This window comes from Cololabis saira, chromosome 19, assembly GCF_033807715.1.
Source record: "Cololabis saira isolate AMF1-May2022 chromosome 19, fColSai1.1, whole genome shotgun sequence".
In the NCBI taxonomy this organism is placed as follows: domain Eukaryota; kingdom Metazoa; phylum Chordata; class Actinopteri; order Beloniformes; family Belonidae; genus Cololabis; species Cololabis saira.
This window is the reverse complement of record NC_084605.1, coordinates 10,954,866-10,971,439: the sequence shown is the minus strand read 5'-3', so window position 1 is coordinate 10,971,439 and position 16,574 is coordinate 10,954,866. Positions and strand designations below refer to the sequence as shown.

Genomic DNA, 16,574 nt, shown 5'->3' with positions numbered 1-16,574 from the left:
GAACCATGGTCTGCCAGGCAGCAGCGCCACCTGGCTTTCATCTCAGAATTCACCACGGACATCCAACACCTGTCAGGCAAGGACAATGTTGTGGCCGACTGCCTCTCCCGGGTGCTCATTGGCGCTGTCCACCTGGGAATAGACTATGCCCGCATGGCTGTGGACCAGGCTTCCGACCCCGACGTTCAGTCATACAGGACAGCAGTCACTGGCCTCCGGCTGGCGGACGTCCCGTTCGGTGAGGATGCAACGCTGCTCTGTGACATCTCTCTGGCCCTCCCCCGTCCTGTGGTGCCACATATTTGGAGACGACAAGTTTTCGACGCCATACATGGCCTCTCGCACCCAGGCAGTAAGCCGTCTCAACGTCTTGTAGCTGCGAAGTTTGTCTGGCACGGCCTGAAAAAGGACATTCGCGACTGGGTCAGGACCTGTGTGGCATGCCAGCGCGCTAAGATCCATCGCCATGTTAAGGCCCCAGTGGAGCATTTTGCGGTTCCTGAAAGGCGGTTTGATCATGTCAATGTTGACTTGGTGGGACCCCTTCCTCCCTCCAGGGGATTTACTCACCTGCTAACAATGGTGGACAGGACCACCCGTTGGCCAGAAGTTGTACCGCTGTCTGCGACGACTTCAGCTGATGTAGCCAGGGCCTTTATTGGTTCCTGGGTCGCCCGGTTCGGGGTCCCCTCTGACCTCTCTTCAGATCGTGGCCCTCAGTTCACCTCCGACCTCTGGACTTCTGTTGCTCGTCAGTTGGGTGTCATTCTCCACCGCACTACGGCATACCACCCGCAGGCCAACGGCATGTGTGAGCGCTTTCACAGGGACATGAAGGCCGCCCTCAAGGCTTCTCTCACGGACGACGGCTGGGTGGATAGACTGCCTTGGGTGATGCTGGGGATTAGAACTGCGCCTAAAGAGGACCTCCTCTCTTCCTCGGCGGAGTTGGTTTATGGCCAAACCCTCAGGGTCCCAGGTGATTTTGTCCCCCACCCCACGGTCCCCTGGTCTGCATCTGACCAACGCCGTACTTTGTTGGACTCTGCTCGAGCGTTCCGGCCCGTTCCAACCTCACACCACTGCCTGCCTCGGGTGCACATTCCCCCCGACCTGCGTGCTGCGGAGTATGTTTTCGTCCGCCACGATGCCCATCGGGGACCCCTGCAACTGCCTTACGATGGACCATATCGGGTTGTGGAGGCTGGTGATAAGACTTTTGTCATCGACGTCGGGGGCAGGATGGATTGCGTCTCAGTGGACCGTCTGAAACCGGCCCACCTCGATTTGGGCCGCCCGGTGGAAGTGGCTCAGGCACCACGGCGCGGCCGCCCCCCGGGTAAGCCTCCCTTGGAGCTGGTCCCGCCCCCTTTGGCCTCCCCACACTGCCACCCGGCACCTGCTCGCCGTCAGCAGCCTGCTGCTGCCACCCCCCCGCCTCGACCCCCTCCGCCTGCTCAGGAGCTTCGGAATAGCTTTGGGAGGGTCATACGGGTCCCTGGTCGTTTCACTGGGCCTGTTCTTGTGAATTCTGGGGGGACGTGTGTGGTGGATATACACACACAGGACAATTGTTAATTCTCAGAGTTATAATTCACGGCGACCTCGCCCATGTTACAATGCCTTGTTGTTCCTTTTACAAGGGATATTCTTCCCTGTAATTATACGTGCTACTTTAAGAGTAGAGACACACCTCGGAGGTGTTCACGTCTTTACCTGCGCGAGAGTTTGCTGTTTGGTGGTTTTTGATTATTCACTGTGTTAATTGAATAAAATGGAGTGCTCTCCAAAGAGGAATTAATCTCCGTCGTTTCTCTGCCTACATCCACCGCACTCCTATAGGGGGATGATTTGGACCGTTTTTATTTCAGGGGAGATGATTTGGACCGTTTTTATTTTAGGGGGGATGATTTGGACCGTTTTTATTTTAGGGGGGATGATTTGGACCGTTTTTATTTTAGGGGAGATGATTTGGACTGTTTTTATTTCAGGGGGGATGATTTGGACCGTTTTTATTTCAGGGGAGATGATTTGGACTGTTTTTATTTCAGGGGGGGGGTGATTTGGACCGTTTTAATTTCAGGGGGGGTGCCATCACCCCTCATCCCCCCTCAACTCGAATACTGCTCACACGGAACTCAGAACTTCTTCATAAATAACTCCCAGAGAGAAAAAAACACCAGCAAGCTAACAAACAAACCAATAAAGCTCTCAGAGTTAACAAAACGAACCAGAAATCAACAATTCGCAGCTGTTTTAACCTCTCCTCCTGATGGGCTGCAGGTGTGGTTTAAGGCTGATTTATGGTTCCGCGTTACACCAACGCAGGCCATACGCCGTGGGTTACGCGAACTACTGCGTACCCTACGGCGAAAGCTCTGCGTCGATTTAACGCGGAACCATAAATCCGCTCTCACAGCGCGACTGACTGTGAGCCCGGCTCGTGCAGCTCCTCGCCGACTCCGCGCTCATATATATTTAATAAATGTATAAAGCCCATATATTAATAAAGCCTCACTTGGCCGAGCCCTAACGCTGAGACCATGGTAGATTTAAGTTACACGCGGACACGCCGCACTGTTGACTTTTCCCTGCCGGCTCTGCTCCCTGAACAGTCCCCACACAAACAGTGTCCAGCGGCGCTACGTTCCGCCGCGCCGCGTTCCCAACGCTTTTTTCTGTTGTCGGGATGTCTCGCGGACGCGGTGTTGGTGAATTCTTTAAAAAACAACAGCTAAACGGGTTAAAATGCGTTGTAACGCGCGTTACTTAGATTGTAACGAGTAAAATATTACCGAAAATTTATTAGTAATGCGTTATATTACTGCGTTACAGCAAATAGTAATACATTACTGTAATTGCGTTACTTTTGTAACGCGTTACCCCCAACACTGCTCACTAAACATGGAGAAGGAGAAAAAGAGATGCAGGAACTTTCCAAGGCAGGAGCTTGAGGTTATGGTGGATGAGATTAATGTGCGAAAAAAAAAATACTATTGGGGAAAATTAATAATAATTAACTACCACGCTAACTAACATGCTAACATACAGTTAACAGGCTCTTTATGTAATTAATTACAAAGTATATCCTCAAACTATGACCTACTAGTCTAAACTTGTCTAAAATGTGTTTAAAAAGGTGATATTAGAGTCTTACCTTTTCACAGAAGACATTTTAAGACAGGTCAAGGTTGTCTTAAAGTTAAGAAAAAAGTCAAGAACAAATTTGAGAACTTTTATTTCAAGAATACCATTTATTCTTAAGTTTTTTCTCAAAAAGAAACTTAAGAAGAAAGTTGAGAAAATACTTAAGAACTTTTTTGGAGAATATGACTTCTTGTCTTTTTTCTTCTTAAGACTGAACTTAAGAAAAAAATTACACTTAAGAAGATTTTTTTTCTTAAGAATGTTCTGTGAATCCGGCCCCTGAACGGGAAGCAGTCGTGACAAGTGGTGAGGACTGTAGGGCAAACATATTTTTATTACATCCTAATATTCAAACTGGAAATTCGTATCAAGTTGTTATATTATTTTGTGCTCTGTAGTATCTTCATAAAGGACTAATGATGATGGAAGCTAAGTCCATTAATCAAAATAGCCATTTCCAACTTCATTTCAACATAAAATTGTTAAATTTGCACTTGTAAGAGCCATTACTCTATCAAATGTGTCTATCTTGTGTTTATGGTTAGCCTTCCGACCACTAGGGGGAGTAGTGATACCATCAATTGGGCACAGTCTACTTAATCAAGGTGCAATCACACACAAGTGGCTGTGTGGAGGCAAAAGTCATCACCACCGCCCAGAAGATCATGGGCTGTCCTCTCTCCACACTGGAACACCTCCATAACATAATAAATACACTTCACACCCTGACACTCACTGCTTGAACTGCTGCCATCTGGGAAACGATACAGACTCATGAAAACAAGGACAAACAGACTTAAACACAGCTTTTATCCAACAGCAATAACCACTCTTAACAAAAACAGGAGCCAATGTACAACAAGAAAAATGATTGTATGTTGATGAAAGTTCTTGTAATGTCCGTGTGTTGATGTATGTGTGGAGGGGTGAATGTGTCTAGATATATATATATTTATTTTATTTGTTTTTATTTCATTCTATTGATTTATTTTTCAGTTATTTTATTTTTATATGACGCACTGACTGGAATGACTTATTTATCTATTTATTTATTTTAAGTTGTAGCCTATACAGTAGTTCCTACAAAATGCCATGTGGAGCTGTGAGCCTTTATTTAGAAAAATATTCCAAACATAGTGTCCCTACAATCAGTACTGGAGTTGAGGGGGGATGAGGGGGGATGGCATCCCCCCCTGAAATAAAAAATCAAAATCATCTCCCCTGTAAAACCTCCATCCCCCTTTCCATCCCTTATGTCATTTCATCAATGAATGTGGTTTTACTGCTATTTCAACATTTAGTCAATCGCCAGAAAAATAACACCAGAAAAATACGACAATTTTCACCTGTTTCAGGTAAATTTTGACTTTAAATAAGTAGGAAAATCTGCCAGTGGGACAAGATTTTTCTTATTACATGCAAAAAAATCTTGTTCCACTGGCAGATTTTTCTACTTATTTCAAGTGAAAATCTACCTGAAACAGGTGAAAATTGTTGTTTTTTCCAGTGATGAGTCTTGTTTTAAGTCCAATGCGATTTTTTTTTTACCAAAATAAGACATTTTAACTAGAAATAAGACAAATATTCTCGTTAAGATTTTGAGTTTTTGCAGTGATCCATTTTACTTATCCTGTGAAGGACAGAGTCATATTGATAAGTTCAGAAAACTGTTTTTTATTGTTGTGTTTTGATGTATTTGATGTAAGCCCAGTGGATATTTAAAGCTTACAGAAGGCTGCATTTAACTGCTGCTATGTCATTCCTGCAGTATTTCTGCAGGTGTTTTGGTCAGTGCTATTATTTGTAATATATTATATTATTTGTAATCAACACAAATTATCTGTCCCTGTAATAATGTGAAGTACATTTGGGAAGTTACTCTGCCCGGCCTCAAGGTGGCAGCAGTGTTCCTTGCAGGTGAAGCTGCCGACAAGGCAGAGTGAGAGTCAGTTCAGTGTTACTTGGAGTTCGAAACAAGCTGTGATGCTGTTATTGTTCTGAAGTTGGAATAAAGGTTATAATGTGAAATAACCAAAGAGTCCCTGAAGTTACTACATAAATGGCGACGAGGATAAAGCTGGCCAACTGATGGAAGACTACAACGACGATTAAATAGACGTTTTAATCGCGGAAGACGTGACGGTAATATGGCGGGTCTTGTGGGACACACCGCTCCATTCAACAGTCAGACCCAGTCCTGGGAGGAATACTGCGAAGTGCTGGGTTATTTTTTTGAAGCAAATGACATTGATGATGCTGATAAGATGAAGGCAATCTTGCTGAGTTCTGTGGGAAGTCAAACTTACAGCCTTATGAGAAATCTTGTGAGTCCCGAGAAGCCGGGGGACAAGACGTTTGACCAACTTGTTGCTCTCTTGAAGGAACATTATAATCCTAAACCGAGCGAGATTGTGCAACGGTTCATGTTTTATTCCAGGACCAGGAAACCTGAGGAGACTGTGTTGGATTTTGTGGCTGGACTGAGGAAGTTAGCACAAGATTGTAATTTTGGTGACAAACTGAAGGAGCAGTTGCGGGATAGACTGGTCTGCGGGGTTGCTGATGATCGCATTCAACGCAGACTGTTATCGGAGATGGATTTGACCTTCGACAAAGCATTGAAAATTGCACAGGCCATCGAGACGGCAAATAGGGATGCAAAAGTTTTGCAATCCCAACTTGGGGAGCTTCCCCAGGCAGTGCATAAAATGGCGGTGCAGCAGAGCCAACATGCAGTGAGTGTCCAACGGCGAGCATGCTACAGATGTGGCAGTGAGCAGCATAGAGCAAACGAGTGCCGTTTCGCGCAGGAGACATGCCATGGCTGCGGAAAAAGAGGGCATATTCAAAAAGTGTGCCGTTCGAGAAGTGCAACTGCAGTGGCTGAAAAGTTTAAAGGGGGAGGAGCGCGAAAGACGGAGAGGCAAGGGAGAACACAAGCAGCACATCATGTTACTCTAGAAGAGGAAAAAGAAGAGGAAAATGATGAGGAAGTGTTTTTCACAATGTATAACATGGAGGAGACTGAGCTCACCAAGGAAGAGCCTTTTCGCGAAACATTGACTGTGAATGGAGGAGCAAAGACATTTGAACTTGACACAGGCTGTGGAGTGACGGTGATGAACAGCGAGGAGTTTGCAGATCTGTGGGAAGAAGGTAAAATCCCCCCACTGAAACCATGGCCTTTTAAGCTAAAAACATACACAGGTCAACCAGTAGAGACACTGGGTACTGTAAATGTCACTGCAAAGTACAGAAATACTGTTAAGACACTACCACTAGTTGTAGTCCCAGGGAATGGACCCAGCCTTTTAGGAAGGCACTGGATTAGGAAACTGGACATAGTCTGGAGGCCAGTAAATCACATACAGGAGGGCAAATGGTCATTACAAGGGGTGCTCAGTCAGTACGACAGGGTCTTCAAGGAGGAATTGGGGAGACTGAATGAGGCCCCAGCCAAAATATATGTGGACAAAGAGGCAGCCCCCAGGTTCTTCAAACCCAGAACAGTCCCGTATGCAATGAGAGCCAAAGTGGAGGCCGAGATTGAGCGTTTGGTGCAACAGAAAATAATGCAGCCTGTTAAATATGCGGAGTGGGCCGCTCCAATTGTACCAGTGTTAAAACCTGACAACAGTGTGAGAATCTGTGGGGATTATAAACTGACAGTAAACAGAGTGTCCAAATTGGAGAAATATCCTATACCAAAAGTCGAAGATTTATTCGCTAGTCTATCAGGGGGGCAGAAGTTCACCAAGCTAGACATGAGCCACGCATACCACCAGATCCCTTTGGAGGAGGAGTCAAAAAAAAAATATGTGACCATAAACACCCACAAGGGGTTGTTCACGTATAATGTGTTGCCTTTCGGGGTCTCATCGAGCCCGGCTATATTTCAACGCACTATGGAGGGGGTACTGCAGGGCATACCAAAGGTGGCAGTTTTTTTGGATGACATCCTCCTGACGGGACGAAATGACCAAGAGCACCTTCAGACCCTGGAGGAAGTGCTGAAAAGATTGGACCAGGCTGGGTTGCGCTTGAGGAGGAACAAGTGCATGTTCATGAGCAGGGAAGTTATTTTCCTAGGTCACAAAGTGGACTCCACAGGGTTGCACCCGGTACATGATAAGGTGGCAGCAATCCAGGACGCTCCTGCCCCGACTTCCGTGACGGAATTAAAAGCCTATTTAGGTTTATTGAACTACTATAACCTATCTACAATTCTGGCCCCAGTCCACAAGCTACTCAGGAAGGACACCAAGTGGCAGTGGGGAAAGGAACAGGTAGATTCTTTCCAACATTCAAAGCAATTAATGCAGTCAGCAGAGGTGTTGGTCCACTATGACCCAGAGAAAGACCTTGTCCTATCTTGTGATGCTTCCCCACACGGGGTGGGTGCCGTGCTTTCTCACCGGATGCCAAATGGGACTGAGAGGCCTATAGGGTTTGTGTCTCGCACGCTAAACTCAGCTGAGAGGAACTACTCGCAACTTGACAAAGAAGGTTTGGCTGTCATTTTTGGGGTAAACAGGTTCCATAAGTACATTTTTGGCCGGCCGTTCACTATTGTGACAGATCACAAACCCCTGTTGTCACTTTTTGATGAGTTAAAAGCAGTCCCACAGATCGTGTCCCCCCGTATTCAACGTTGGGCTGTGACATTAATGGCTTATGAATATCACATCATCTACAAGGCTGGAAAATATCATGGAAATGCAGATGCATTGAGCCGTCTGCCTCTGCCGGGGAACCTGGGTCCCAGTGTACCAAAGGAGAGAGTGCTCATGTTGGAGACGTCAGACATCACACTTGTGACCGCAGAGCAGGTGCGTACGTGGACCACAAAGGACCCTGTGCTCTCAAGAGTGAGAGAGATGGTACAGAGAGGTTGGCTGCCGGAACAAGAGGGGGCTGATTTTGCACCTTTCACCGCTCAAAAGAATGAACTGAGTGTGGAAAATGGATGTGTAATGTGGGGTGCCAGAGTGGTTGTTCCAAAGAAGGGACAGGCAGATCTACTGAGACAGCTGCATCAAAGCCATCCAGGTATTTCTAGAATGAAGTCATTAGCACGGAGCTACGTGTGGTGGCCTAAGATGGATCAAGATGTGGAGAACACTGTTAAAGCCTGCAGTGTTTGTCAGGAATACAGAAATGTTCCAGCGGTGGCCCCATTGCACCCCTGGGAATGGCCAGACAGACCCTGGCAGAGAGTACATGTGGATTACGCGGGGCCCTTCATGGGAAGAATGTTTTTCATTCTGATCGATGCCCATTCTAAATGGATGGAAGTATATCCAGTGAACTCTTCTACATCCACGGTGACGATTGAGTGCCTTCGAAAATGTTTCAGTACTCATGGTTTGCCAGAGATTTTGATTTCGGACAATGCAACAAGCTTTGTTAGCACCGAGTTTAAAGAGTTCATGATAAAAAATGGCATTTCACATGTGACCTCAGCACCTTATCATGCTTCCACTAATGGTCTGGCAGAGCGCGCAGTACAGATTTTCAAGCGCCTAATGAACATGAGTGCAGAGGGAAGCCTGGAGACTAGGGTGTCTAGAGCTGTATTTAGTTACAGAGTGACACCGCAGACCACAACGGGCTTGTCGCCTGCTGAAATGTTGTTGGGAAGGAAGCTGCGATGCACTCTTGATTTGATCCATCCAGATATGGCACTCAGGGTGATGAATAAACAAGAGAAGCAGAAAAACGTACATGACAGAAGAGCTAAAGAAAGAGGCTTTAAAGTGGGTGATTCAGTGCAGGTCAGAAATTACAGTCATGGACCAAAATGGGTCCCCGGATTCATAGAGACAGTGACTGGCCCAGTGTCATATACAGTGATGCTGGGGGATGGAAGAGTGGTCCGGAGACATGTGGACCAGATCTGTTCCAGACAGGAGGCATCTGCTAAGTGCACGGGGGACGTCTTACCAGCACCTCTCTGTGCAGGTGAGCCTGCTGTGCTGGGAAGCAGGGCCCTGGACGACCGGGTCATGGAGAGTGTCGGTCCCGATGGTGTGGAGGAAGGAACTGCTGCTGCTGCGGGGCAACCAGGGACTGCCGCTGAACCCGCAGAGACTGAGGCACTTGGGGTCTCGCAATCTGGCCCGGAAAACACAGGGGTAGGCCTGAGGAGGTCACAGAGACGAATTAACTTGCCCGGTCGGCTAAAGGACTTTGTGGTTTCCTAGGGGACTTTGGGGTTTTGGGTTTAAGAAAGAAAGAAAAAAAAAAAAATGCGAAATTGCATTGTGCTTTTGTGTGTTTTTTGTTTTGTTTTTTGGGTTTATTTTCAAGCAGGTTGATACAGCCAGTGAGGTTGAGGATGGTTCCACTTGTGTATTTTGATTTTGATTTCTCCTGTGGTTACATTTGGGAGGGGAGATGTTTAACTACTTAAGGGGGAAAGGGTGTAATAATGTGAAGTACATTTGGGAAGTTACTCTGCCCGGCCTCAAGGTGGCAGCAGTGTTCCTTGCAGGTGAAGCTGCCGACAAGGCAGAGTGAGAGTCAGTTCAGTGTTACTTGGAGTTCGAAACAAGCTGTGATGCTGTTATTGTTCTGAAGTTGGAATAAAGGTTATAATGTGAAATAACCAAAGAGTCCCTGAAGTTACTACAGTCCCCATATGATAAAATCCACCATCACCCCTGATTATTTTTTTTACAACTCGAGTACTGCCTACAATCACCACACAACATTAAAATATGCAGTCAATTTAAACAAAAATGTTAGAATATGAACATACACACGCCATCAACCTCAATTTCAGTTAGTTTCGCCAGGAATTTTAACCAATTAGAGGTCCAATTAGACGGTCCAGTCCAGTTCATGGCGTAAACTGTCCACGGAGCCTCGTACTTGTAGATTTTTTTTGCGCTTTCTGTGTAAAAACATCTCCACAGCTACTACAAATAACCAGTGGGTAACAACCAATTACGAGCACTAATTGAGAACCTTGAACGCTTCGCCACAACCGCCGCGTACTTTATTTACAAAACATATATATCGGACGGGATGTAAATCCTACAAAAATAAGAAATTGGTTGAATCCGCGGTGTCTGGTTCCATAAAAGCGTCAACTCGTGTAAAAATAACTTAAAATGTTTTAAACTGAAGGCACAGTGGCCGGCGATGCCTGCTACAATGGCGGCGACCGGAGGACGAAAATAGTATGATGGTCGTCTGCTGGTGTTGCCTTCAGGACACAACAGGATTATCGAAATTACATAGCATTTACTAGGCACTTTCATTCATCATGGATTTATGAGCAACCTATTTTAGGTTTATATATGTGAGGCAGGTTTTGGGAGATGCCCCTGAAGTGATCATCCCAGAGAGAGAGAGGTCACACCTGAGAAGCTGTATGAAAAGCTCAACAAAGACCTACCGTACTTTTGTTTTGACAAAAATATTCAGTGCTACCCTATATTTTTAAGATACATGAGGCAAGTATATTTAGGGCCCGAGCACTTACAATGCGAAGGCCCTATTGTATCTGTAGGAATTTTTTTTTTTTTCCTTCTGACGAAAGGAGGGCCTTTTTGCCCCCCTAAACGTGCCCCAAAAGTCACCAAATTTTGCAAGCAAGCCAGGCCTGGCGAAAAATAAAATTAAAGAAAAGTCTCTTGGCGCCATGGCCGAAACCGAACAGGAAGTCGGCCATTTTCAATTAATCGTGTAATTTTGGTGCAATTAATGCCATTCCTTCGGCAGTTAATATGGCCCGAACCGTAACGTGCACCCAGGTGTGTTATACATCAAAATGTGCTTCTCCATCCTGCGAATATGCGCATTACTTTTCTCAGTCAAAAGCGTTACCGTGGCGACGCTAGACGCCAAAAAGCGCGCCCACCCTTCATCTGATTTGTCCAGACAGAAAAAACTTTGTGCCTCAAGCCCCACAATACGGTTTGACGTACATGCACGAAAATCGGTACACACCTGTATCATGTCGCAACTTAAAGAAAAGTCTCTTGGCGCCATGGCTGAAACTGGACAGGAAGTCGGCCTTTTGGAATTAATCGTGTAATTTTGGCGCAATTTATGCCATTCCTTCGGCAGTTAATACGGCCCGAACGGAAACGTGCACCCAGGTGTGTTATACATCAAAATGTGCGTCTCCATCCTGCGAATAAGCGCATTACTTTTCTCAGTCAAAAGCGTTAACGTGGCGACGCTAGACGCCAAAAAGCGTGCCCCCCTCTTCATCTGGTTGGTCCATATTTGATAGTTCGTACTTTCTGCCATAACTTTTGAATGGTGTGATATAAAGACTCGTGGGTGGTATCATCGGACTCGGTTTTGAGTCCTTGAACATAATTGGTGCAAATTAGCCCCGCCCCTTCATCTGATTGGTCGATATCTGATAGTTCCTACTTTCTGCCATAACTTTTGAATGGTTTGATATAGAGAGTTGTGGGTGGTGTCATCCGCTAAATGTCCAGGCCTGAAGAATCTACATGCAAGTCATACAAGCGCTTCCACTGCAGCACACCTGAACGTGCACAAGGGTGCGAGGGCCCGTTCATCGCTGCTTGCAGCTTTAATTTATGATTGTAACATAAATAGGAGAATTAAAAAAAATGACTATAGTGTATGTATGTACTGAGCAGGTACTGGCCACATTATTAGGCATACCAGATATAGCTAATAAAGTGCACACGACTTCAGTGTACATCTGAGTACATTGTACTTTTGACGGCTCATTTAAAGTGACTTCAGTGTTCCAGCTGGATAGTGGCAGCTCATTTGATTTTCCCGCATCAGCTGTCACCTAACAAAAACATTTATTTGTTTAGTCATTACACAGGCTTTAGTAAATAGCTCTCCACACCACACCATTTGCATCACTTCTAAATAAATTCACACTTTCCACCTTTTGTAAGCCTAATATTCTATCAAAGCGTTGTGGTAGGGCTACAGTTTTGATATTTGGCTCTTTTACGATGTAGCTGTTACAGTGTGGTTTATTCACTTTTCAGCTATGCAACTGAATGACTTAAAATAACTTCTTACTCAGAATTGTGAAAGCAAAAACATTGAACTAGAATACTACAATAACAGCATGGGAAATTCAATTAGATAAGAAAAAATATGAAATTTAACCTAATAAGACACAGAATGGTTGACTGAGACCCAAAATAGTCATAGCGAGTTCCTACATATTATAAAAGACACATAATGACTGCACACAAATGTCAAAAAAACAAAATAAAGAAAACTTGGGACACTAAATGAAGGAAGAAGCACAATAAATTGCCACAAGAAAATGGTCAACAGGAAACAAACAAGACAAAAGATGCAAAGAACAATGAAGAAAAGCAAAGATAAAAAAGTACATATTACTGAAAACATTCGCAACATTAAAGTGCAAATATCTGTATGTTTTGAGGGGATTCTACATCTCTTGGTTGGTCATCAGTTTTGGTAATAATAATGATTGTTCTGACTTTGATGATCCTCTGATTTTGGGTCCATCACTTAGACTTGTCTTCTACATTATAAGTTGATTAACAAACACTGCATGAGCAACTAAACAGCTTTTAATCGGGCCGCTGGTGGAACAAAGACAGGAAGGACCCGGGCAGATAGTGTTCATTTACATGTGACTTATGCTCACTGTCACTCATTATTCACTCATCTACTGTCACGTCCGAGGTACAAACACAAAGCACTGGTGTACATAATGTATAGTGTTCTTTGTTGACTTTCTGCACTCTGTGGGTCTGCTCTTTTTCATGAATAATATGATTTGCAAAACTGCCCCTGGTGTGGCAAAGCGTGAATTTGATGGATGTGTGAACGCAACACATTTGCAGCTGTTCTCTGCAGACGCTGAACACTTTTCTCGAGGTCCCACAGCAGCAGGACCTCAGCACAAACAGCTTCACAAAAACTCATTAAAAGGTACGGTATGTGTCCACGTTTTTACTTACCAATATATTTACCAGTGGAAAAACATATAGATGCAACAAAGACACCAATTGTTTTCATGAATTATAGAAAACGTGTGTGTCTGTTTCAGACAGAGCTGTCAAAAGTATTCACATTCATTACTCAGGTAGAAGTATAGATACTAGAGTTTAAAAATACTCCTGTAGAAGTTGAAGTATCAACTCAAGTTTTTTAATCAATAAAAGTAAAGAAGTACTGGTTTCAAAACTACTTAAAGTATAAAAGTAAAAGTAATGTAAGGGGGAAAAAAGCCATTAAGGACAAAAGCCATTGAAAATGAATGCATCTTAGTATAATGCAAATATATTAAAGAACCATATATGTGTACTATTGAGCATTAACATGTGTTTCAGAGAGCAGCAGATATGATGACTAGTTGCCTATAAGCAGTACTCGAGTTGTGAAAAAAAATCAGGGGGGATGGTGGATTTTATCATATGGGGACAGATAATTTGTGCTGATTACAAATAATATAATATATTACAAATAATAGCACTGACCAAAACACCTGCAGAAATACTGCAGGAATGTCATAGCAGCAGATAAATGCAGCCTTCTGTAAGCTTTAAATATCCACTGGGCTAGTGGGTTTACATCAAATACATCCAAACACAAAAATAACAGATTTTCTGAACTTATCAATATGCCTCTGTCCTTCACAGGATAAGTAAAATGGATCACTGCAAAAACTCAAAATCTTAACAAGAATATTTGTCTTATTTCTAGTTAAAATGTCTCATTTTAGTAAAAAAAATCTCATTACACTTAAAACAAGACTCATCACTGTAAAAAACAACAATTTTCACCTGTTTCAAGTAGATTTTCACTTAAAATAAGTAGAAAAATCTGCCAGTGGAACAAGATTTTATTGCTTGTAATGAGAAGATAAATCTTGTCCCACTGGCAGATTTTTCCTACTTATTTCAAGTGAAAATTGACTTGAAACAGGTGAAAATTGTCAAATAAGTTATTTTTCTGGTGTTATTTTTCTGGTGATGACTCTAAATGTTGAAATAGCAGTAAAACCACATAAATTGATGACATGACATAAGGGGTGGATGGCAGTTTTACAGGGGGGATGATTTTTACCGTTTTTATTTCAGGGGGGATGCCATCCCCCCTCATCCCCCCTCAACTCCAGTACTGCCTATAAGTATTGTAATGGTGCAAAAAGTCAAATTTCAGAGGCATGTTATCATTTATCCTAACCTTTATTGGAATGTACATCCAAGTTTAGTTGCAGGAATCTGAGGGATGTAAGAACAAAACTGGACAAGAACATCTGAAACAACCACAACCAAATTCACTCTATCTGGATGGAGCAATTTAACTGGATAGTTTTTGTTTAAAGGCCGAAATGAAATAGAGTAACAAGGCTGTTTTTAAAATTTAAGGAGTAAAAAGTACAGATAATTGTGTTAAAATGTAAGGAGTAAAAGTAAAAAGTCGTCTGAAAAATAATTACTCCAGTGAAGTATAGATAACCAAAATTTCTACTTAAGTAAGGTAACAAAGTATTTGTACTTCGTTACTTGACACCTCTGGTTTCAGATGACCAGATTCTTTGTAGATTGGCTTTGTGTTTTACTCTGGAGACTTAATCTGTCCATATATGTGTTTCTCAGGTGAGTGTGGAGCCACGATGTTGGTTCAGGTGCAGAGCTGCTCTAAGCACCAGGCCAACTGGTCTGGATTTGTCTGGGAACCATTTGACTTCCACATCTGTGATGGCCATGCAGGGGGAATGTATACTTGGGCTTTTTTTTCAGTGCTGTCCTTCGTGGTTGGTTTTCCCGCCTCTGTTGTCATCCTGTGGGAGATGTGGAAGACACACCGTAGAGGAATTCCCCTCACACCTAATGATTTTTTCATCCTGAACCTCTCCATCATGGATGTTGTCTTTATGACATTCATTCCAGCTGGAATTTTTAATCATTTAATCTGGAACATTTGGGCATTTGAAGCTTTTTGGAACGCTGTTTATGCCTTGAACACGAGTGGAAGACCCCTCATGATGGCTTGTATCTGTCTCGACTGCTACGTGGCTGTAGTTCATCCAGTTGCTTACCACAAGAGGAAAAGTCTGGCTCCCAGGGTTGTGATGGCGAGTGTTGTTTGGATTGTCACTGCGGTCTCTTCGCTTGTATACTTACTCTTCTACAGGATGTTTTTCAGCTTTTTACCTGTTATAGCATATGTAGTTACTATTGTAATCATTGGAATCTGTGACGGTTTTATCGTCTACACACTGGTAAAGTCTGATCCCGGCAGAAAGAACATTCATCCTCAGAAGAAAAGAGCGCTTCAGACCCTCATCTACAGCTTGGCCATGACTGCCTTCTCCTACCTCCCTCCAGTCATTCTTTATGCAGTCGGGCTATCTCAGCGTAGCAGCTTTGAAACGTTTGCCTGTACTATTGTCATTCCAGTAACAGTTACTTCTACCATGGGCTCTGCCGTTATGCCTGTGCTCCGCCTGTATAATGTTGGGAAACTGGATTGCCTCAAACTTGGACTGGTTAAATTCTCATTCAAGTAACTGGTATCAACCCCGAAAAAGACCAACATGCAAAAGAAGAACAAGTACCGTATTTTCTGGACTATAAGCCGCTACTTTTTTCATAGGTTTTGAACCGTGCGGCTTATACAAAGGTGCGGCTATTCTGTGGATTTTTCTTCCACCGCTAGGGGGAGCACTAACCGCAATTAGAATCAAAACTAAGACAAAATAAATGCAAAGAAGAATACGCTACTAGATTCTTTAGCAGAGATAGAAGTAGGTAGAAGCAGATTTCAAACAGATAAATAAATACCGGTTATTTTCTCTTGGTTCTGTCCCGTTTTAATCAGCAAAGTTGCTGCCGTGTTAAAAGACACTTAGGAAAGGATCTATTTAGGTACAAACGTGTACATCATTTACAGTTCAAAATTCTTCTGTACATGTAGTAAATATCTAATCTAACAACATAAATATCTGCAGCTTGCATATCTTTTTTTTTAAATAGAGCAGATGCGGCTTATATACAGGTTGTATATCTTTTTTTTATAATTTTTTTAAAAATAGAGCGGATGCGCCTTATATACATGTGCGGCTTATAGTCCAGAAAATACGGCAATTGCTATTCTGTTTTGTGTTTTGAAACCACGCTAAGAAAAACTGTGTTCTGTTATATATTATTTGGTACTTAATTGAACTGTTGTTTTCCCCCCAGTCACTGACAACAGGCCAGTTTATTGAGGTGCCTCCCAAGATCCTGGGAATGCTGATGAAAATGGAAATAAGATCTTGTAAATAGAATATTTGCGCTGAAGCTTTAGATGAAGACTAGGAATTTTAAGAAATAGAAGCAGAGGTTGAAATAAGACATTATAAAAAAGCTCAGTCTTCTGCATCTTCCTCTTTCTTTGCTCTTCCCCCTTTGTCCTCCTGCCTGGCAGCTCCGTCTGCAGCATCCTTT

General features: G+C 43.5%; 1 protein-coding gene across 1 annotated transcript; it reads left to right on the top strand.

The window, feature by feature from the left end:
- The first annotated feature begins 5,294 nt into the window (after positions 1 to 5,294).
- LOC133419076 (uncharacterized protein K02A2.6-like) lies at positions 5,295 to 9,350 on the top strand. Its single transcript, XM_061708093.1, has one exon. It carries the CDS (start codon positions 5,295 to 5,297, stop codon positions 9,348 to 9,350), a length of 4,056 nt encoding a protein of 1,351 aa, XP_061564077.1.
- Positions 9,351 to 16,574: the final 7,224 nt, after the last annotated feature.